The 24,783-nt window shown below is 43.2% G+C and overlaps 1 protein-coding gene across 1 annotated transcript in view; it reads left to right on the top strand.

Annotated features, from left to right (window-relative positions):
• The window catches only part of TEX264 (testis expressed 264, ER-phagy receptor), a 248,990-nt gene extending 224,548 nt beyond the window's left edge, over nt 1-24,442 (top strand). The window contains exon 4 of the mRNA XM_033925797.1: nt 21,882-24,442. Coding sequence (XP_033781688.1) covers nt 21,882-22,150 — 269 coding nt within the window. The 3' untranslated portion in view covers nt 22,151-24,442. The remainder of the gene's footprint in view (nt 1-21,881) is intronic.
• Nucleotides 24,443-24,783: the final 341 nt, after the last annotated feature.

Genomic DNA, 24,783 nt, shown 5'->3' with positions numbered 1-24,783 from the left:
TCACGTTTATGTCGTCTCGCTTATGTCTCTTTAGCCTCGTCACTTTATGTAGTCTATATGTCTTTCGTGGAAGCTTTGTCTGTCCTTTGCTTATCATTATTTCGCCAAGTTATTGCTAATCCCCCCCTCCCACCCCTCAGATATAATCCCTTTTCTTCGAACAAAGCTTTCTGTTGCTCATACGGATATTGCCCCCCTCCAACCTGGGCGTGTGAGCCAACTTCGCTGAAACCAACTAAACTGCACAGAGATCTGTGCGAATCTTCCAAAACCCAGAACAAACGATAAGTATTCCTCAATTGTATAATCTTCAATTAGAGTCTCCTTGTATAAACTGCATGCATAACCAGCATATATAGCCTACTATCTCAGGAATAACCACATATACAGCCTGATACCGCATGTAAAGCCTGTTACTGCATGAACAACCTGCAACTACATATATAACCTAACACAACCTGTATACTATACATCTAAACTACTACCCCAGGTATCTATCACTGCATATATACTGTATGTTTACCATATGCTCAACCTACTACCTCCTACACCCACCTCCTACACACACAGTCCATAAGTCAGTCTGTTGCCGACTGTAGTGTCCGGTCGATCACCGTCCATACCTTCTATACAACTCACATCTCAACTCATCACGCAACATGGCAATCTTTAACAAACACCAACTATTACTAGGAATACTGTACCTAATATGCTCTAAATGCTGGGGCAATGAAGACAACCCTCCCCAACCCATTCACACCTATCCCTCTTGGCACAGGCCAGTCGAACTAACTAGACCTACCAACACCCCCCAACTCCTACAATACCACCCAGAACAAGGCCCACATCAAATCACAGTGCTAAACACCACCCGCAAACCACACAGGAACAAGACCGACAACAGAAACCTAAAAAAGATAACCTACTCTGAAACTCCAACCCCAACCAGTTACGAAAAGATTAAGGCATTCTACCTAAATACCCGCTCCGCGAGAAACAAAGCACACATACTAAACGACTGGATACTACAAACAAAGCCTGACCTCCTGTTTCTGACAGAAACTTGGATGATCTTTGACACAGACACTATCATGAAAGAAATCTTACCACAGGGATACAAAATAATCCCACTATCAAGAAGCTGGAAAAAAGGAGGAGGCCTAGCGATTATTCTAAAAGAACACTTTGACTACATCAAGACTGACTCCAAAACTTCAGAAAACCTTGAAATACTAACTTGCAAAATCACTAACGCGCAGTTAGAAGAATCACTAATTACAATCCTATTCTATATCCCACCCAAAAAATGGTCAAACGCAAAAGAACAATTATTTGAATTCCTAACCGTAACCACCCTAAAAGGATCATACAACCTAATTTTGGGGGGACATAAACATACACCTAGAACAAAAGACAAAACCAGAAGTAACCGAAATCGCCAACTTCCTAATGTCACTCAACTTTCCAAATCCAGACACAGAAATAATTCATGAAAAAGTTCACAAACTAGACATAATCACCTTCTCCCAAAAAGATACAATAGACCCTAAAATACAATACTACCCAGGGTCCTGGGATAAATACATCTGGTCAGATCAGTATATCGGCAAGGTCAGCCTACGCTGGCAAAATCAAAGCACACAACCAAAACACGAAAACGATAACCAGTCGTGGTATTATAAACCCTACCGAATTCTGGACTCATTATGAGCTAAGTCCCACAATTAAAGAAATTCAGGACTTCCCAACAAGATGGGAAAATTTCAGCAAAGGACTCCTAGACCAAATAGCCCCATACCAAACATACATAAAAACAGATAGACCACCAAATGAATGGTTTGACTCAGAATTACTAACCACCAAACAAGAACTAAGAAAACTCGAGAGAATCTGGCAAAAAAACAAACAGAGAAACAGACAAGACAAACTGGAAACAAAAAATGAAAATATACAAAAATCTGATCAAAGAAAAACGCACAAAGCACTATGCACATAAAATAGGTACTACGAAAATAAACAGGAAAGAATTGTTCAAACTAGTAAAAAGGTTAACAGATATAACACGAATCCTGAAAAAGGACAATGAGTGCATCCCATCTGCCCAAACCCTAGCCAACTTTTTTAAAAATAAAATCACAGACCTAAGAGCAACCCTACACACACCCACAATAAACACAATTCACTACCTCGAACACCATGACCAAGACTCCAGAGCAGACATGATCTGGGACCACTTCGAGTTCCCAGACTGGTACCAGTTCCTAAAATTATTTAACAAATACACCAAATCAAACTGTCTACTTGATGCATGTCCCCCCAAAATCATGACAGTTGCCCCATAAAATCTTTTCCAGAGAAAGGAAAATGGTAAAACCAGAGGACATAATTTGAGGTTTAGGGGTGGTAGGTTCAGGGGCAATGTTAGGAAATTCTACTTTACGGAGAGGGTAGTGGATGCCTGGAATGCGCTCCCGAGAGTAAAACTGTGACTGAGTTCAAAGAAGCGTGGGATGAACACAGAAGATTTAGAATCAGAAAATAATATTAAATATTGAACTAGGCCAGTTACTGGGCAGACTTGCACGGTCTGTGTCTGTGTATGGCCGTTTGGTGGAGGATGGGCAGGGGAGGGCTTCAATGGCTGGGAGGGTGTAGATGGGCTGGAGTAAGTCTTAACAGAGATTTCGGCAGGTGGAACCCAAGCACAGTACCGGGTAAAGCTTTGGATTCTTGCCCAGAAATAGCTAAGAAGGAAAAAAAGAAAAAAAAAAAAAAAAAAAAATTTAAATTGAATCAGGTTGGGCAGACTGGATGGACCATTCGGGTCTTTATCTGCCGTCATCTACTATGTTAGTATGTCACTAGACTTCAAAAAGGAACTATTCACATGGCTAACAACCGCCCTTATAAACGGAACATTAAACAAGAACATGGGACACATACTGATCACTCCTATCCCCAAAGACCAGAATACCTCTACAGCGCCGACATCCAACTACAGACCCATAGCAAGTATTCCCCTTTTCACAAAGATACAGGAAGGCTTGGACAACCTACAACTAGTAAACTACCTAGACAAATTTAACATCCTTAGTGAACACCAATCAGGATTCAGAAAAGGATACAACACAGAAACCGTCATAGCCTCCATACTAATAATAATAATAATTTTATTTCTTATATACCGCTATAACCACCTTTATAATCTTTTTAGCAAAGGTAAAAGCGCACTGATCCTACAACTAGACCTCAGCAGTGCGTTCAACCTGGTAGACCATGACATCATGCTACTGTGCCTTGATGCAATGGGAATTTCGGGAAAGGTAAAGAAATGGTTCCAAGAATTCCTAACAAATAGATCCTACCGAGTAACCAGCAATGGTCATCGCTCCAACCCATGGAATAACCCATCGGGCGTGCCCCAAGGCTCCCCCCCTTATCACCCACTCTGTTCAACATCTACGTCGCATCCTTAGGTCACCTCCTACAAAAACTAAACTTAAAGCACTACATATACGCAGATGACATATCCATCTTAATCCCTCTAACCGACATCACAAATGAAATTACCGACAACCTCTCAAACACAATGACAGAAATCGAAAAATGGACCATCACCTTCAAACTGAAATTAAACACAGCGAAAACAAAAGTCTTTTTGGCAAGCACCAATGACAAAATTACGAGAACATCGCTAAAAATCAACAACCACGAATACCCAATATCCAATACCATAAAAATACTGGGTATCACTCTAGATACACATCTAACCATGGCTGACCACACAAACTTACTGGTAAAAAAATGTTTCTACACGCATCCATTCAGGTTGCTGGTGCAATCGCTGATCCTATCCCTCCTTGACTACTGTAACATCATCTACCTGGGTATCCTACAAAAAACAGTAAAAAAAAAATTGAGATTAGTACAAAACACCGCAGGGCTCGGTCCTGGGTCCGCTCCTTTTCAACATATTCATAGGGGATCTGACTCAAGGGCTTCAAGGTAAAATAACACTATTCGCCGATGACGCCAAACTATGTAATATAGTAAGTGAATGCAGTTTACAGAATTATATGGCGCAGGACCTGCTTACATTGGAAAGTTGGTCCTCAACCTGGCAGCTAGGCTTCAATGCTAAGAAACATAAGGTTCATGCACCTCGGAAGCGGAAATCCATGCAGGACGTACTTCTTGAACGGAGAAACTTTAACTAGGACTTCAGCAGAACGAGATTTAGGAGTAATCATCAGTGCAGACATAAAAACTGCCAATCAAGTGGAGAAGGCTTCATCTAAGGCAAGGCAGATATTGGGCCTGAAGTCATAATGCCGTTGTACAGGGCCATGGTGAGACCTCATCTGGAGTACAGTGTGCAATTCTGGAGGCCACATTACAGTAAAGATGTGCGCAGAATTGAATCGGTTCAGCGGACGGCCACCGGGATGATCTCTGGGCTCAAGGGTCTCTCGTACGAAGAGAGACTGAACAAATTGCAGCTCTACACTCTCGAGGAACGTAGGGAGAGGGGAGACATGATCGAAACATTTAAGTACCTCACGGGACGTGTCGAAGTGGAAGATGATATTTTCTTTCTCAAGGGACCCTCGGCCACAAGAGGGCACCCGCTCAAACTCAGGGGTGGAAAATTTCATGGCGACACCAGAAAGTATTTCTTCACAGAGAGAGTGGTCGATCATTGGAACAAGCTTCCAGTGCAGGTGATCGAGGCAGACAGCGTGGCAGACTTTAAGAATAAATGGGATACCCATGTGGGATCCCTATGAGGGTCAAGATAAGAAAATTGGGTCATTAGGGCATAGAGAGGGGGTGGGTAAGCAGAGTGGGCAGACTTGATGGGCTGTAGCCCTTTTCTGCCGTCATCTTCTATGTTTCTATCTTCAGACTGAGAAAAAAAGACCACATCAGCCCCTACTACAAAAAACTACACTGGTTACCAATAGAAGCGCAAATACTATTCAGATTTGCATGTATTTGTTTCAAACAAGTCTGGGGACTAGCACCTTCCTACCTGCAAACTCACTTCATTCTGCACAACCCCACACAAACTACCAGAAACAAAAACATGTTTGCCTACCCAAAGATCTCAGGCTGCAGATACAAATCCTTCCTGGATAGAACCTTCATGTTCCAAGCGAATAGACAACAAGTCTGGTTGCGAAACTGCATAAATGAACCCAAACTGACTTTCAATGCATTCCGAAAAGCAATAAAAACCGCCCTATTTGACACATTCATTGACTAAAACAGACCACCCTTAAACTAAACAAATCTCCCGTAAACGCTATTCAATCTCCCAGGAAACTCCAATTTTCATGTATTCTTTACCCATGGAACTTAAATTAGTATGTACCTTGTTTATGTAACTTTTCTATTTTAAGCTCCTTATCATTCGCTGACTGTCCAGCCTTCTTTCAATGTGAACCGCCTTGAAGTCGCCTGACTATGGCGGTATAGAAAAATAAAGTTATTATTATGATGTCTTGTTTCACGGTTTATTGCTGTCAAACTCCCTGCCCCTGTGGTTTTCCTTTGCTAGCTGTATTGCGTCATTTTCTGCCCTTCTTCCTTACCTTCTTAAGATTTCTAGCTGCGCGCTCTCCCTTTCTACTTTGGTTAAAGGTATCTGTGCTCGCTAGTCGTCCTTTTCTCGTGTAGATTTGTGTCTTTCCAGCTCTCTCAACATGTAATGTGAGTATCGTTTTAACAACGTGTTGCGTCGCTATGCTGTATTTCATGTTGTTATATCAAGCTGCAACTTAGTGTGTGATCTTATATAAGAAAATAAAATAAAACCCTTAGCTGCATACTCATTTGTCTATTGCTTGTTACGGTATACCCAACTGTGCTTCACCTTACCTCTATTAGCCTCTTGTTATTTTATGCACGATGTCTATTCACCTTCTCCTCCTGTAACTTGAATTATTAGTTGTTCTCATCATATTTTATCTCAATGTATGTGCTGGTTTCAAGCATTCAATGAGGCTATGTACCCTGTACATTCCCCGTAAGCTGGATATTGCATTTATCATTGCCCCCGTTTCATGCATTGTTCCTTTACCGATTTAACCGACACAAGGGCCCCGCCTGCCATTATATGCCTGCTGCTAGTGCCATGTTCACCGTAGGCGCTTTCACAGTCCCTTTGCTTTGTTATTTTGTTTTCTCTCCTCCATGTGGCACATATTTACTCGACTTGCTCTGCCAATATACACATTCTTTCTAACCTGCCTTGACTTAAATATCTAAGAGTATTATTAACATTATGCTTGCACTATAGGCTGAGAGGGGCATGCTTGAGAGGGGTCGGGTCAGTCTAAGTTTTTTAATGAGAGTTTGGGACCCTTATATCTATTCTTTGTCTCCTAGAATTAGTAGTCTGATTCTCAATACCCTACGGATCTGAGATGTTATGAGCGGTGGAGGGGTGGGGGAGGGGGGTGGTTGGCAGTTCTGGGTTGATTCTTCCCATCTGTAGATCTCCTTTGTCTTTTTCGTGAGTTTATTTCATTTATTTTGTGTTAGTTTGACTCTTTGCTGGTTTTATCCTATTTTTCTGGGGAGGCCTTGCTTTCTATCTCTCAGGGTATCTTGGACAATTCTGTTTGGGCCTCCCCGGTTAGGAAGGGTTGAGTTTTTGTCTTTTTGTTGGTTTTTCTATAATGCTTGTTCTTCAATATTCAATTGCTTGCTTTATTTCATGTTCTTGTACTTCTGTCCCTAGTATAGCTTTTTAAGTGGTAGTTCCCTTTACATCTATTTATATTGCTTTGGTCTTGTCGAGGACAGTGGAACTGTTAATTCTGGCTATTGGGGGCTTTTGTTGTATATTTTTTGAACACATCCTGTACCTTTTATTGTTGTTATGTTTTCTCTTACTTGTTCAATAAAAATTGATTTCACTAAACATTACGCTTGCACATTGTACCCATGTGCACAGTGTCTCTAATTTTGTATGATGTTTTATGGGTACTCTCCTTGTTTATCTATCTTAATATGTTTGTCTACATAACCTTTTTATTATTTTAACACACATCATTGCTGTGGTTATTCATACTGTCCTTGAACATGCACAAAGCTTACCTTCGGTCGTGTTTCTGTTTGTCTCATTAACGCTTGTACCGCTTCAGTATTTTACAGATCTAAGTAGGTCTCGCTTGATGTGGTATTTCTCTGTACCCTAATCATCTGAACCTGTCCTCACGGGCCCCTGCGGTGAACCCTTCATGTACCACCGTTCCAGCTCTTCAGCAGGCAGAGGAAGGCGGAAGAAGTCTGCCATTTTGTACCTCTTTCCTCAGCCCGACACCGCTCCGCAGCGACGTCCCAGATCATCCGGCTCCTCTTCAGCCCTATTTAAGGGACGGCGAACACCGTTTCAGCGCTTATTTTGTCCCTTCTTCCTCGACCTGACTTTGCTCTACAGCGACGCACGTCGGACTTGACCTAGCCCGCTCCAGATCACCCGGATCCTCTCCAGCTCCAATCATACACACAATCGCACTAAAATCCAATCATCTGCCACTAACAACCACCAAAAGAGATAGCTACATCCTAACCCCCAGAAAGTCATCTGCTACCTCACACTCACCAACCCCTCGCCTCTTTATCTTTCACAATGAAAACGATACCGCAAAAACAATTACAAACTATCTTTCCGAGCACCTTACTCCTAACAAGCTGGAAGGCAACAACAAACAACGTCTCCCCAATACCAGTTATTTTCACTGCAAACAGAGTTCACAGCCCAGCCAGGAGAATCATTATAGACAGAAACATAACAAACTGCCAGACCTGCATTCAACGCATCATTACACCGACATGGGGGAGAAGACCAACAAGCCCACCCAGGACCAATCTACACCCATAACCGAGATCACTCATCTACCCAAAAATGACAAGCAATGCTCAAACAGAATACACCACACTATCATGTGCCTGCATAAACATCAGAACTCTAGGCCCAAAGATAGAACGGATAAGAGGCTGGAGAGGAAACCAAAGAATCTTCCTCATCGAAACCTGGCTTACCTCAGACTCTGATCCCAGGAAAACAGAAGTTTGCCCACAGGAATACAAGATAAAGGTGGTCTGCAGAGACAAAAAAAAGAGGAGGAGAAGGAGGAGGTCTGGCTATCTTAGTTAGAAACTCCCTAAACTTAAAACATACTAGACAAAACATCCATCCCCCATACATGGACCTAACTATCTTGCCAACTATCATGCACCACACTAAAAGGATCCATACTCTGCATGCTCTGCTACGTTAACACCAGGAAACTGGAACACAGCAAGCCCGGAATTTGAAGACTTTATACTCTAACGGCAGTATAAAACCTAATCCTAGGAGATCTAAACCTCCATCTCGAAGAATAATCCTCTAAACAAGTAGAAAACCTACTATCTTACCTTGATCAGAAATTGGTTGGCGGGTAGGAAGCAGAGGGTAGGAGTGAAGGGCCACTACTTGGACTGGAGGAAGGTTACGAGTGGAGTTCCGCAGGGGTCGGTGCTTGGACCGCCGCTCTTCAATGTATTTATAAATGATCTGGAAATAGGGATGAAGTGCGAAGTAATAAAATTCGCAGACGACATCAAACTATTTAATGGGGTGAGGACTGCGAAGATTTACAAAGGGACATGAACAAGCTAGGGGAGTGGGCAACGAGATGGCAGATGAAGTTTAATGTAGAGAAATGTAAAGTCTTGCACGTAGGGAACAGAAACCCGAGGTACAGCTACACGATGGGAGGGCTGTTACTGAGTGAGAGTACCCAAGAAAGGGACTTGGGGGGGTTATAGTGGACAAGACCATGAAGCCATCGGCACAGTGCTCAGCAGCCACTAAGAAAGCGAATAGAATGCTAGGTATAATCAAGAAGGGTATTACAACCAGAACGAAAGAAGTTATCCTCCCGTTGTATCGGGTGATGGTGCACCCAGATCTGGAGTTCTGCATCCAATATTGGTCGCCGTACCTAAAGAAGGATATGGCGATACTCGAGAGGGTTCAGAAGAGAGCGACACGTTTGATAAAAGGTATGGAAAACCTTTCATACGCTGGAAGATTGGAGAAACTGGGGCTCTTTTCCCTGGAGAAGCGGAGACTTAAAGGAGATATGATAGAGACTTACAAAATCATGAAGGGCATAGAGAAAGTGGAGAGGAACAGATTCTTCAAGCTTTCGAAAACTACGAGAGGGTATTCGGAAAAATTAAAAGGGGACAGATTCAGAACCAATGCTAGGAAGTTCTTCTTCACCCGACGGGTGGTGGACACCTGGAATGCACTTCCAGATGGCGTGATAGGACAGGGTACGGTATTGGAGTTCAAGAAGGGATTGGACAATTTCCTGAAGGAAAAGGGGATAGAAGGGTATAGATAGAGGGTTACTAACAGGTCCTGGACTTGATGGGCCGCCACGTGAGCAAACTGCTGGGCATGATGGACCCCTGGTCTGACCCAGCAGAGGCACTGCTTATGTTGAAGCCTTAACCTACAAGATCTTAGAATCACATAAATACATCGACCCCTCCGTATTCTGGAATAAAACAGATGCAACAATCCAAGAAAGTAACCCTAAAAATTTCATCTCGCAATGTTGCACACTAAGTAAATAAAACCCAGAATTGGCAGACGATCAGACAAATGGTTCGACGACAAACACCAGCCATATTTCTTGCATTCATACACGTTCTGACGATCCTGTCAAAATAGCTAATGAGTTTCAATCCTTTTATCAAACTTTATATACTATGGAACTCGCAAGTGATAACCTTGACTTCTTGTTCACGGATAATCTCACCCCATCCCGCTTTATCTGCCCCAGAATGCTCTAACCTGGGATGAGCCCTGAGCCGCCTTAAATGATATGGCCTTGAAAAAGGCTCCCGGTCCAGATGGTCTCACGATTGAATTTTACAAGACCTTTCATTCAGTTATTTTACCCCACTTTTTAATATTTCTCAATCATGTCATTGAGTATGGCCAAATATCAGAATCATTCACCGAAACCACGATAATTGTATTGCCAAAACCGAGTAAGAACCCACAATGCGTACAGAACTACAAACCCCTTTCCCTAATTAATACTGATGCCAAAATATATGCCTCCCGCTTGCAATCTGTCATAAAGAAACTAATCACACTCGATCAATCTGGCTTTATCCACAACACACAGTCTTATAGTAACACTAGATTACTCTCTAATATTATTAACCATCTTCAAACTTCTGATCAAAAGATTGCTGTCCTTGGATTGGATGCTGCAAAAGCCTTCAATCATGTAGAATGGCCTTTTTTGTTTCACATCCTGAATTGGTTTGGTTCTGTTTTAAATGGTTGCAGTTCAAACAGGCCTTTCAGAAAGGGTTCCCTGACTGGCATAACTTTAAAAAATCAGTATAGCTTACCGGGCCTATGTTTCTAGACAGATTTGCAAGGGCACCAGGCTGCCAAGTGGTACAAATTAATATCTGAATATTTGGCAAAAAAACTAAAACAAGCTTAAAAGCCATTTGGAGTATTGAAACAAAGCAGCATATTTCTACTACGCAATGGCCACGGATTTGGACTTGGAGAATGAGATGTACAGCGTCAGAATCTATGAGACAAACTTGGGGGGGGTTTTTTTTGTTTTTTTTTTGTTATATAGAATTTTTTGGACCCCTGTTCTTTTACAAAAGTTGGATAGTTCAAAGTCTAATAGATGCTGGCACTGTCATGTTAAAGTAGGGACACTGGATCACTTGTTATTTAATTGTCCCTTGATACTCAATTTCTGGAAATCAATATAGGGGAAAATTAATATGGTACTCTGTGTCTCTATGCCATTGACTTAAGATGTGGTGTCAGGACTCAAGGATCTCCCGTACGAGGAACGGCTGGATAAGTTGCAGCTGTACTCACTCAAGGAACGCAGAGAGAGGGGTGACATCATCGAGACATTCAAGTATCTCACGGGCCGCATCGAGGTGGAAGAAGATATCTTCTTTTTCAAGGGTCCCGCGGCAACAAGGGGGCATCCGTGGAAAATCAGGGGCGGGAAACTGCAAGGGGACACCAGGAAATTCTTTTTCACTGAAAGGGTGGTTGATCACTGGAATAGTCTTCCACTTCAGGTTATTGAGGCCAGCACCGTGCCTGATTTTAAGGCCAAATGGGATAGACACGTGGGATCTATTCACAGAGAAAGATAGGGGAGGGTCATTGGGGTGGGCAGACCCGTGGCCCTTATCTGCCGTCTATTTCTATGTTTCTATTTGGGACATTGTTGAGACCTAACAATTTACTTGACATGTATAAAAGTAGACTTCTTCTGATTATGACGGGGGTTGCTATACAACTGATAACTAGAAACTGGAAAAACCACGATAGGTTAAACCAGTGGTCTCAAACTCAAACCCTTTGCAGAGCCACATTTTGAATTTGTAGGTACTTGGAGGGCCTCAGAAAAAAATAGTTAATGTCATATTAAAAAATTACAATTTTGCATGAGGCAAAAACTCTTTATAGTTTAGAAATCTTTCCTTTTGGCTAAGTTTTAATAATAATATTGTAATTTATAAGCTAAGGAAAGTGTTTTATTTTACTTTTGTGAGTATGATAAATATATCGAGGGCCTCAAAATAGTACCCGGTGGGCCGCGAGTTTGAGACCACTGAGTTAAACCTTTCTTTTTGGTGGGAAACAATAAAAAGTTTAAAGAAAATGGGGTCCGTTAGAAGCATATGTTAAATAGAAGATTGATTAAATTGGTAAAATCCTTAATTCCTGGAATTTCTTACTTTTTCACACACATCTAGATAGGGAAGGAGGAGGGGAGGATAAATTGTTTTAATATTTGTTCAAGTACAAGTGCTTTTAATTGTTGCATCTGTATGTATATTTATTTGCACTTTTTGTAAGTCTTGAAAATTAATATAGAATTTTTTTTAAAAAGGCTCACTTTTTTTATTGCTCTATATTAACCTTACACTCGACTATGATTTCTATAATGTTTTATACTGTATTATTCACTCATCATTACTTTATTTTATTTATTTACTAGGATTGATTTATTTTGACATATAATTTGCAAATTGCTGTACATTAATAGCAATGCAACATACATAGTAACATAGTAGATGACGGCAGATAAAGACCCGAATGGTCCATCCAGTCTGCCCAACCTGATTCAATTTAAATTATTATTATTATTTTTTTTCTTCTTAGCTATTTCTGGGCGAGAATCCAAAGCTTTACCCGGTACTGTGCTTGGGTTCCAACTGCCGAAATCTCTGTTAAGACTTACTCCAGCCCATCTACACCCTCCCAGCCATTGAAGCCCTCCCCTGCCCATCCTCCTCCAAACGGCCATGCACAGACGCAGACCGTACAAGTCTGCCCAGTAACTGGCCTAGTTCAATATTTAATATTATTTTCTGATTCTAAATCTTCTGTGTTCATCCCACGCTTCTTTGAACTCAGTCACAGTTTTACTCTCCACCACCTCTCTCGGGAGCGCATTCCAGGCATCCACCACCCTCTCCGTAAAGTAGAATTTCCTAACATTGCCCCTGAATCTACCACCCCTCAACCTCAAATTATGTCCTCTGGTTTTACCATTTTCCTTTCTCTGGAAAAGATTTTGTTCTACGTTAATACCCTTTAAGTATTTGAACGTCTGAATCATATCTCCCCTGTCTCTCCTTTCCTCTAGGGTATACATATTCAGGGCTTCCAGTCTCTCCTCATACGTCTTCAGGCGCAAGCCTCCTATCATTTTCGTCGCCCTCCTCTGGACCGCCTCAAGTCTTCTTACGTCTTTCGCCAGATACGGTCTCCAAAACTGAACACAATACTCCAAGTGGGGCCTCACCAATGACCTGTACAGGGGCATCAACACCTTCTTCCTTCTACTGACTACGCCTCTCTTTATACAGCCCAGAATCCTTCTGGCAGCAGCCACTGCCTTGTCACACTGTTTTTTCGCCTTTAGATCTTCGGACACTATCACCCCAAGGTCCCTCTCCCCGTCCGTGCATATCAGCTTCTCTCCTCCCAGCATATACGGTTCCTTCCTATTATTAATCCCCAAATGCATTACTCTGCATTTCTTTGCATTGAATTTTAGTTGCCAGGCATTAGACCATTCCTCTAACTTTTGCAGATCCTTTTTCATATTCTCCACTCCCTCTTCGGTGTCTACTCTGTTCTAAATCTTGGTATCATCTGCAAAAAGGCACACTTTTCCTTCTAACCCTTCAGCAATGTCACTTACATACATATTGAACAGGATTGGCCCCAGCACCGAACCCTGAGGGACTCCACTAGTCACCTTTCCTTCCTTCGAGCGACTTCCATTAACCACCACCCTCTGGCGTCTGTCCGACAGCCAGTTTCTGACCCAGTTCATCACTTTGGGTCCTAACTTCAGCCCTTCAAGTTTGTTCAACAGCCTCTTATGAGGAACTGTATCAAAGGCTTTGCTGAAATCCAAGTAAATTACATCTAGCATATGTCCTCGATCCAGCTCTCTGGTCACCCAATCAAAAAATTCAATCAGGTTCGTTTGGCACGATTTACCTTTTGTAAAGTCATGTTGCCTCGGATCCTGTAACCCATCTTTAAAACATATCTTTAAAAAAAAAAAAAAAAAAAACCTCCTCAGTCTGAATTATTGTTCAGACTATTATTGGGTTCAACTATAGACATATCCTTTGTTTGTTCTTAATTCAATAATGTTTGTCCCCAATCTCCATGTTTACTAAAAAGGACATGGACAGACACAAAATCATAATGGCCCGACTAGCTCTAATTGACAGGGATTGAAATCTAGCCTTAACAGCCAGAGGCACACCGCAGCTCCTCGTCATATCTTTTCTAACATTTCATTGCCCAGCTCTGTACCCTGTTTTTAAATACAATTCAAAAATGTTTTTATGCATACAGTCTGTGTAGACCAGGGATCTCAAAGTCCCTCCTTGAGGGCCGCAATCCAGTCGGGTTTTCAGGATTTCCCCAGTGAAAGCAGCGCGTGCACATAGATCTCATGCATATTTTTTGGGGAAATCATAAAAATACAACTGGATTGCGGCCCTCAAGGAGGGACTTTGAGACCCCTGGTGTAGACTGTATGCAAAAATGGCTAAGTAAAGGCATTCGATTGCTTTTGCACTGGTATGTTCATAAGAGCAATGCTTCACGGTTCTTATATTCTGTTCCCGTCTGAATATTAAAGGGCTTTCTTTTGTTCCCACCTCATCCCTCCTGAGCTGTTCAACCTTTTTTTAATCTCTGTATTAGATCCTTAGAAGGATACAGGGAACCTAGTGATCTTTCCTGTTTATTGTTTTTATTGACTTTCCACACAATACGCCAGCAGACCTACTGTAACACTCAATAAACAGCAGAGCGCACAGCCTCAGACTTATTGACAAGCTTGAGTGGCTCTTAAAGGGAACCCATCCTCGGTGGAATCATGCCAGGCCAAAGATCAAGCAAGGATGCCATTTGTCACCATAACTCTTCCCAAATTATTTGGATCCTCAAAACACTGAGCCCCCCTCTCCTCTACTTTTGGTCAATTACATTCACATAGCGATACGCTTTGAACCAAGCAATAGCTTTGCAGTCATTCTCCATGCATATAAAGAGAAAGCTTTCAAAATGGTAGTGCCAAAGGCAAGAGTAAATGGGCATCGCTCCTGTCTTTTAAGGTATACACGGGGGTAAGCGAGGTCTAGGAAAAGTTTTAAGTGGGTGCCACTAGACTCCAGGGTAACTTTTTTTTTTTAAAAAAACACAGGATAAGTGAGTTGGGACAGGAAAAGGAATGTAGTCCACTAGACATCAGGGAATTTTTTTTTTTTTTTTTAAATATGATGGGGTATATGGGGAGACCAGTAGGAATTTTTATTTTTAACTTTGGAGGCATGGGAGAGGGAGGAGGACCTCTAAACATCAGAGACCTTGCTGAATGCTACTGGGGACAGGTGGGTTGGATTAGGCCAGTGTTTTTCAACCTTTTTTGGGCAAAGGCACACTTGTTTCATGAAAAAAATCACGAGGCACACCACCATTAGAAAATGTTAAAAAATTTAACTCTGTGCCTATATATAAAGTAATTCTCTTGAATAGGAATCAAATAAACACAAAGAAAGTATTTTATAATTACTTTATTATGAAATATTAAGTAAACAGAATAGTGAAAAAATTATAAAATACTTTATTCAGTGCGAAACCTGGGCCTGTTTGGCTGAACACAAAGCTGATATTCTGGCTGGAATTGAAGAAAGACACACACGTAGCTCTTCGTCAACAGCTCTCAGTCTCTCTCTGTATTTGGTTTTTATAGCATACAAAAATAGACAAATATACCCTCCATCCTTTTTATTAAACCACAATAGCAGTTTTTAGCACAGGGAGCTGCGCTGAATGCCCAGCGCTGCTCTTGACGCTCATAGGCTCCCTGCGCTAAAAACCACTATTGCGGTTTAGTAAAAGGTGACTATATTGTAAAATATAGACAGCAGATATAAATTCAGAACTGTGCATAGTAAGTGAAGGGAAGTTTTCATCTCTGGGAATTTACCCAGTTAACTATTAAGTTATTTGGGCAAATTCCTTTGAAAACGGTGGTAATACTGCCTCCACTTTGCTAAATTTAAAAAAAAATCATTTTTCCTACCTTGTCTGGTGATTTCTGGTTGCACTTTCTTCTTCTGACTGTGCATCCAATCTTTCTTCCCTTCTATCAGCCTGTATGCTTTCTCTCCTCCACACCTCATTCCCTCCCCCAACTTTTTCTTCCTCTCTCCCTGACCTTTCTTTCTCTTTTTCTGTTTCTCTTCTTTCCTTCTGTTTCCCCTTTCTTTCTTTCTCCCTGCCGTTCCCCAAGCCACTGCCACTGCCATCGGGGAACAGGACCCACCAATGGATAACAGGCCCCAAAGCCGACGCCGACGCATGCTCTCCCTGACGTCAATTCTGCAATCGGAGAGGAAGTTCCGCCCAGCCAGGCAGCGATTGGCTGGCCCGAACTTCCTCTCCGACTGCAGAATTGACGTCGGGGAGAAGAAGACTTATCGGCTCGATAGATTAGATCGCCAAGACAAAGTGAGTCCTGGGTGATCGACTCACTTTGCCTTGGCGAGCTACTGGCTCCCCTGCCTCGGGCCCCCTGTCAGCTCCGGGCCCCTGAATGCAGGACTGGTAGTACTGCCTTGATGGCAGCCCTGCGGCACACCAGGCAACATCTCACAGCGGTTGAAAAACACTGGATTAGGCTGCCGTTCAGCACCCTCAACCTACCCTTCTATTCTACACACTGCCTCAGACTTCTCGGAAAGTTTCCCGCATTGTCCACGTTTCAAAATCTGTTATGTTTTGTGCATTGCAGTGAAATACTTAATGACATCGTTAACGTGGATTTTGTGGCCATATCTTCCGTATGACTTAACTCTTGTGCTCAGCTCCTCTTTGCATTGCTTGGAAGGTGTCCCGTATATGGTGATTCAGTGTCGGATAGGCTGGGGAGGGCATCGACGGGATCTCCGCTAACTTGGAACATGAGGACGTTACTGGCCAGACTTTACGGTAGATATCCTGCAAACAACGGGATGGTTGGATAGGCTGGAGTGAGCTCGGACGGCATCTTCAGCGGTTGGAACCTAGGACGATAGACTTTAGTCTATGGCCCAGAAATATCAAAGAAGCGACAAGTTAGCTTAATCATGAATTTCTAATGAGACTAAGTAACGGGCAGACTAGATGGACCGTTCAGGTCTTTATCTGCTCTCATTTACTATGTTACTATGTATTGTGGGTGTACAACCTATAGTAACCATGTGGTTATACTTTCTGCATTAACCTTTGGGGCAAAGGAGGTAGCTGCACATTTCTGACTTCTAAACTGCAGGTGAGGTAACAAGAAGAACCCTGTGTTAGTACAACGAAGAGCAGGGAGGCGATGAGTCTCTTCCTGGTTCACACAGACAACAGGTGGCATAGCAGAGATTAAAACTTGTATCCCAGAGGCAGTTCTCTGTGCTAGCGAGAACATAGCAAATGCACTTCTTTGCTTCTCTCGAATCAGTCACAGTTTCTGCACAGCTTTAAAATGTAGATATGGAGGGAAAATAAGACTAATCTGTTATTAAGTGACAGAAGAGATGATATTTCATTAGAGGAAATAGACTGCATACTGTTGTGTGAATGTGGGTTGAAATCCTCTCTCTAATAAGTTCCATAGTGGGTAGTTTTGTAATAGGTGATCTAGAGTCAAAGCCGAGTAGTTGCCCTTTAAAAAGGGTCATAGTAACATAGCAAATAACGGCAGATAAAGACCTAAACGGTCCATCCAGTCTGCCCGTTATTTATACCCATTAAAAATACATGATTAAATTAAATTGTCTCTTCTTTGATATTTCTGGGTCATAGACTGTAAAGTCCACCTGGTATCTTCCTAGATTCCAAATGCTGAAGTTGCCATCCGAGCTCACTCCGGCCTATCCAACCATCCTGTTTTCAGGATATCTACCGTAAAGTCTGACCAGTAACGTCCTCGTGTTCCAAGTTAGCTGAAAAACGCTCCACAGTTTTGTAAAAGGGGGGATAAAATAGAAATACATAGACAAAGGTTAAATTGAACCAGCAAGAAGCTGGACTCTGCATACAATGCAACACCACAGAAACAGTGACACATGTCTCCTAAAGCAATAAATAAATAGAAAATTTTTATTCTACCTTTGTCTTCTCTGGTTTTTGCTTTCCTCATCTTCTTGTTACTCTCTTCCTTCCATCCACTGTCTGCCATCTCTCTGCCCCTATATGGCATCTTCTTTCCTTCCCTTCCAGAAACTGTATGCCTCCCCCTTCCATCTCTCCTTTCACCTCCACTGGTCTGGCATCTCTCTCCTCTCCTGCAATCCCTTTCTTCCCTCATTTTCCTTTTCAATTTATTTTCTACATCCATCTAGATTACGTTCTTACAACCCTCTCATCAATTTCCTTTTTTACTGTCTACCTACAGCTCGCCACCTCTTTCCCTCACCCCCCTCCAGTATTTCCCTAACCCAATCCTTTTCCCCCCATCATGTGCCCTCCTTCCATCATGTGCCCTCTTTCTCTACCCCTTCCATCTAGTACCTTCTCCTCTCTCTCTGTCCACTTCCATCGTCTACTCCCCTCTTTCTTTCCTCCCATTTCCTTTCTGCATTTGCTCCCTTATCTCACCCATCTGCACTTCTATCCAGCATAGCTCCCCCTCTACCCACCACATTACCATCCAATGTCTGCCCCTTCTCCCTACCCCTTCTCTCCACTTCCCATCATCTGCCCCTTCTCCCCACTTCCATCATCTGCCCCCTTATCTCAATCTTTCCATCCACTACAGGCCCATCTTTCTCCCTTCCTCACCTTTCCGATTTTGGCAACAAGATCGGCAATGCCCCCTTAGCCCTGGCATCAACAGAACTTCAGATCGGCCACGCGGTACTCAGTCAAAAGCAGAAACAGGAAGCTGAGTCAGAGGGAAGCTTTTGACGTGAGCACTAGAGAATGACAGGGGGGAAAAATCTGTCCCCTTCACCGCTCCGTCAACGCCATTCCCTTCACCGCCCCGTCACCGTCCCCACAGCATCCATACAAGCCTCAGTACTGCAATATTTAGTTTATTCTTTCCTTATAAATCAAAGTTCTGGCTGCTGAACTGGAGAAAGAGATGTTCAGCTGGCAGGGCTTTGTTTATAAATTTTTATCAACACAACTAATATACTACTTTATCCTGAAGCAAAAAAGAAAAAGAAATATAATTTTTTCTCTACCTTTGTTGTCTGGTTTCTGCTTTCCTCATCTTCTCATTCAATTCCTTCCATCCACTGTCTCTCTTCTCTCTGCGTCTTCCATTTGCTCTGTTACTGTGCCTCTCCCTTTCTCCCCCCCTTCCAAATTGGTCTGGAACCCATCTTCTTCCCTTCCAACATCTTCTCCCCACTCTCTGTTCCCCATTTCTCTTCAGCATCTTCTCCCCACTCTGTCATCCCCATTTCCCTTCAGCGTCCTTCTCCCCCCTCTGTCCTCCCCATGTGCTTTCAGCGTCTTTTCCTCTCCACCCCACCTGTCCTCCCTTTCTCCCTCCCTGCCCCTTACCTTTGTGGCGCTTTCACCCCGCCCCCCCTCCCCCCCCCAACACCAAACAAGCCCTGTGGCCGGCGATGTCTAAACTGCCTTTTTACGGCAGCCGGAGCATTGTAGTTGCATACTCCCATTTCTAGGGAGAGCCATACGCTGGGTAACATGTGCCACGGTGGAATTCACCTTGGGCTGCTCAAAACTGCTAAACATCTGAAGCCCCTGGAAAAAAGCTTAGCCGTAGCTTTAGAGGGTTGGAAAGAGCTGTCTGGAATTTCCCACTGCTCAATCACCAGACCGATAAGCTGCCGGTGGGATGGAAAAAAGGAGGACAGCACATTAGAACGATTTATGACCGAACACTAAGATATAGAAGGCTGAGAGTACAATTTAAGCTCTTTCAGGGCATCGGCAATGAAATGGTGGACAGAGACAGACTTATAGCTAACACAGTAGACGACAATATATTACTGTACAAATGATGTTCATTAGGATTTCAGGCAGAGTCTTATGATATTAGTGTTTAAGCCCGTTACATTAACGGGTGCTAATAAAGCCTCCTTCCCTCACATGTCCCCTATTTTCAGCCCCAGCTCCAAACCCATTTCCCCCAAGCTCCCTTCTCCCATTTTTCCCTTTCAGCCCCAGCTCCCCACGAAGCAGGCGTCGTCCCCGTAGAACATGCCATCCGCGGAAGAGGAGCAGAGCGTGGGGAAGAGGGAGGGTGAGCCTGTTAGAGCCGGTTCCTGCCCATCTGCCGTGAGGTGAGCCAACCCACCGCCATTTTCCACTTTCAACGTCGTGTTCCGGACGCAGTAGCCGGGGAGCCAGGCCCCCTACGCCCACGCTCCGTTACTATTCAGATGCAATAATCTCTCTGTCTCGCAGCGGGCTTGCCGGCTCCGGCCAGACAAAGTTCATTTTTTTTTAGTTCAAAGCCGATGCTGCATCTCCTCTCTCGATCCCCGCCAGAGTCGGAAGTCTTCTCCAACTCTGGTGAGGTTCGATAGAGGAGCCGCGGTGGGGGCTTTGAACAAAAAAATGAACTTTGTGGGGCCGGGGCCGGCAAGTCCGCTGTGACACAGAGAGATATGTGGTAAGCGCGCATGCGCACTCTGCCTGCCACGGAACTACAGATCAGGCAACACGGCATTAAGAGTGCGCATGCACGCTTAGCTTTTTATTATTATAGATGAAGAAATCTGGTCAATAAGAACTCAACACCAATAGAGTTCAGCCTTTCTCTCCATAACAATAACCTCTAACGATCTGCAATGAAGAGATCGTGCTTAACTCATTAATGAAGATTCTCAAATTTGAGCAACGTTGTGCCTTAAGTTTTTATATCTAGCCAGAACATGAGTAAACATCAACAAACAAACTTCCAGCCCACAGTCAAACCCGCTCATGCAAAGCTGAAAACAAAGTAAGTGCACAAACCTGCCTGGCTGCATACAGCACTGTAGACTCCCCAACACTAAAACACTGCAGATGTAGTCAGTGTTTCATTTCAAGTTCGCGCCTTTATAAGGAAAGGAAAAAAAAAATGCCGCTTACAATTCCCCCAGGAGACTTGATAGTACAGTACTTCGACTCAGAGGTTACTTCTGCTCTTGGATACAGGACACGTTAAAAGAGAGGAGTACATGATTTGCGCTGACCTAGTTTGATTCCTCTGACGGCCCGTAGAAGAAGCGCTGTAGTGCTGGTGGGAGGTTTGGGCTCGTGAGAGAGATGAGGGTTCGCGGGTCGCTGGGGGTGACTTGCTGCGTGCTATTGCAGGCAGTTGCTGTAGCGCTGTTCCTTTGCGGCTTTTTCCCTGCACTCGTGCGCTCTTTGAACCACCTAGCCGAGACCCTGGTGGAGCCCAATGCAGGTAGTCGGGGACGCTGGGTGGCAGTGCTTCTGCATCTCAATTGTGTTGCTGCTTAGAAAAATTCCTGAGTTCTGGTGCTACTGCTATAGAAAAGCCGACGCTGCGTCTCCTCTCTCGATCCCCGCCAGAATCAGAAGTCTTCTCCAACTCTGTTGAGGTTCGATAGAGGAGCCACGGCAGGAGCTTTGAACAAAAAAAATGAACTTTGTGTGGCCGGAGCCGGCAAGCCTGCTGCGAGACAGAGAGATGCGTGGTAAGCGTGCATGCGCACTCTGACGGCCACGGAACTACAGATCAGGCAACACGGCATTAAGAGTGCGCGTACGCGCTTAGCGTTTTATTATTATAGATTCCTTACAACCCTCTTATTTTTTTTGTTTCATAAGTAGTTTAGAATTTGATCTCCTTAATTAATAAACTAATGTCAATTCTAAATAATATATGTTAATCTGATGAACATAACCTGCTTTTAATCTATAAGTGCCTGAATAGAATACAACAAGAGGACTTTGTTCTAGTGTTGCAGTTTAGGACTGAAATTCATTGGCAGAACTATGCGTTTGCCAATACTGAACCACTAGAAAGACTGACGTACTACGTGTGTGGGGTTCTCATTGCTCAAATAGTAGGGGGCTGTTATATTTCAAGACAGTGCTTAAGTACTCTATAAGTTGCCTTTATTGTGTTCTGTCCGAGTTAATAGTTGCTTAAAGGTTTCCAAATTGTGTGCACTATATTTGCATAACAGGTTCATTTTTAGTACAACAAGGTGAATATATTGCATGTGATCACACCAAAAGTCTTTTAGGTGATAGTTCTATGAATACGAGTTAAAATGTTTAACAAATTTGTTTGTTTGTTTGTTTAAAGCCCCGAGTGACGTAAGCTCCGTAACTGTGGAGGCGCTGACAGACAGCAGGGAGACCTCAGTGGCCACCACCGCCACCGCTGCAGTTCGTGGACGGGCAGAGACAGACAATCGCAGTGAGCACAGCTACAGCGAGTCGGGAACAAGTGGCTCCTCCTTCGAAGAGCTGGATCTGGAGGCCAGCGGGGAAGGTGAAGGAAGCCAGGTAGAACATGAGAGCAAGGGGAAGAAAGAGCACATTGCACTGGAGAAGGAGTGGGGTGCAAAGTAGCAAACGCTCCAACCCCAAATTACAAGAAAACGATGCATTTATGGACTGAACATCTGGCGAGATTGAAAAAAAACAACTCTGTGTGCCAGCGTGACTATAACACCATCCTGACGGTGGTATAATAGCATGAGTACATCAGGAATTAGTGTAGCTGTAAGTTAGGCCTTATATGAGTGAAAACAAGGTTAGAACCTTGAATCGTTTATGGAGGACAAGAGCATACCGGCTTTCTAATGCAGTGTTTTTATAGCCAGAGATTGTATAGGATACAGTGAAACCCTTTTTAGTGCATTCCTTCAAATTCCATTTTTCTTCCATTACATTTCAAAGGATCAAAGATACTGCTGAATGCTTAAGACTATTATAAGAAATCTCTCTAGGGAGTATAAACTTTTACAGGGTGCCTTTTCCTCATTATTATGGAAAAAGAGGTTACCTAAAGTACTTTAAGGAAACATTTTTAATAGATTGTGTTTTGAAAGAATCTTCCTGCATTCCTTCCGTCTCCTGCAGTACTTGAGAGAGCATAGTGAACGAGCTTAAATATACAAGGTACTTATTATAACAAAAAACAAAAACCCAGTTATTCAATGTAATATGGTACAGGGAAATGAAAGGACAGAATCTCCTGAGGAGGTTCTTTACTCCTTGAAGAGGGATAGAAATTTCTAGAGATGTCAGTCTCTATAGCAGCATTCTATCAGGTAAAAAAAATATGGCTATAGATATTGCCTTTCTGTGATAACAACCAAAGCAGTTTACATACAGGTACTTTCTCTGTCCTTCGTAGAACCCATATTAATGCTTTATTCTGGGAAGCAAAGTGGGCATTCTTCAGGTTTTAGGCAGTCAGTTATATTCTCATAACAGAGACTCCCCTAACTGAAAGGAGTCTAGGCGAGGGTTTCACTGTGTCATATCTGTGGGCATTGTTAGCTGCTTGTGGCTAATCGTATGTGTGGATTTTAGTCAACGTGTATAGGAATCGATTTGAATTTATTGACTGTTAAAACAAATTCCCGGTAGGTTGCTTGTTTGCCTTTATTCTATTTTATAAGTCGATTCATGTTCTGCTAACATCTACAACAAGTACGACAAAGAGTTACTGCCTTTCAGGAAGTGTAATAGACCATTAGTCAAAAGCAGACCTAAGTCTTCATTCTTCATCTCGCGACAGTTTGTCCCGCCTAGCCTGTCATCTCCAATATGACTGGATACATGCGCACACCCCATGCAGATCGAGAGGTAAGCAGCTTAGAGCTCCCACCTGGTGAATGTGTTCTGACTGTTAGAGACATTAATTATTTATTTTGATCATGAAAGACAAATAGGGAGTAATTTTACAAAACCCTTTTCTTCATGCAAAGCATGTATTACCCACAGAAAAGGAGTCTTATAAAGTTCTGTCGCCAACTACATGTCCCCCATTTACATCTTCTTTGGAGCAAGTGCAAATTTGTATGTGAATTAATGTATGACTGAGGATAGCTGTTGGAGCCAGGCACTCATGTTCCCCTTATAAAGTCTTGGGCGACTCAAGAGGATCCATGATTCGATTATGATGCACCCCACCCTGATGCAGAGCACTGCTCAAAATGTGATCACATTGGTGACATAATTTGGGGGGCGTATTGTGAATAGAAGCTGACCTCTATTTTCTTCATGTTGAGTATATCTTAAACAAATGATAGTTTGGAGGCTAAACTGGCAGGGATCTTGCATCTCTGAGAGTGTCAGCTGCAGGGCAACTAAAAGATGATCCCTCCCCTTTGAGCTACCTGCCCTGAAGCTTCCTGACATGCCCAGTTAGTAGAAAAGCCATGGAGACCTATGACAACAGGAAACAGAAGAAAAGACAGAGAGAGAGGGTGCGGGAACTGCCGCTACCAGTCAATTCTGCTCAATATCGAATTATACTAAAAACTATGGCCAACAGGAATCAAACACGTAATGTAAACATTATAAACTGCAAACCTCATGAAAATCCTGGAACAAGGACACAGCCTGAAAATCACAAGTGGCACACGCTCCCCCCCTCCCCCCCACTCTTAAACCTTACGAAGTGCAATACGCATGAAATTCTTAGTGAGGCTGGTCAAAGACGAAAATCCAGTTTACCAGTTACTTAAGAGGCAACCTGCGAATTGGACAAAACAGATGGGCAGGACTTCAGCCTCCAGGGAAGATTCGCAGAGATAAGAAACCTCATCTTTCATTCTTATACAATCTCTCTGGAGGCTGAACTGGCGGGACGTAGCAAAGCAGTCCCAAAATTCAGGGGGGCCCCGATGAGCCTGCCGCGAGAACAGAAGCGCCAAAGGCTGTATCACCCTTAGCCGCTACATCAAACCTGGAAAAGGTATGAAGGGAAGCCCACGTGGCCACCTGACAAATCTCCTCAGGCGATACCGCATGAGAGTCAGCCCACGAGGAAGCCATTCCTCTAGTAGAGTGAGCCCTCACCCCAAGGGGAGACTTCTTCCCCACCGCCGCAGAAATAGCCGCACATATCCAACGCGAAAAAGCAGGCCGACCCCAAAGCGCAGGGCCCACCAGGGCAAACAGATGGTCCGATCGACAGAAGTCATTAGTAGCCTCTAGGTATCTCAAAAGGAGACGACGTACATCCAGAT

This window comes from Geotrypetes seraphini, chromosome 17, assembly GCF_902459505.1.
Source record: "Geotrypetes seraphini chromosome 17, aGeoSer1.1, whole genome shotgun sequence".
In the NCBI taxonomy this organism is placed as follows: domain Eukaryota; kingdom Metazoa; phylum Chordata; class Amphibia; order Gymnophiona; family Dermophiidae; genus Geotrypetes; species Geotrypetes seraphini.
This window is presented reverse-complemented; position numbering and strand designations above follow the sequence as displayed.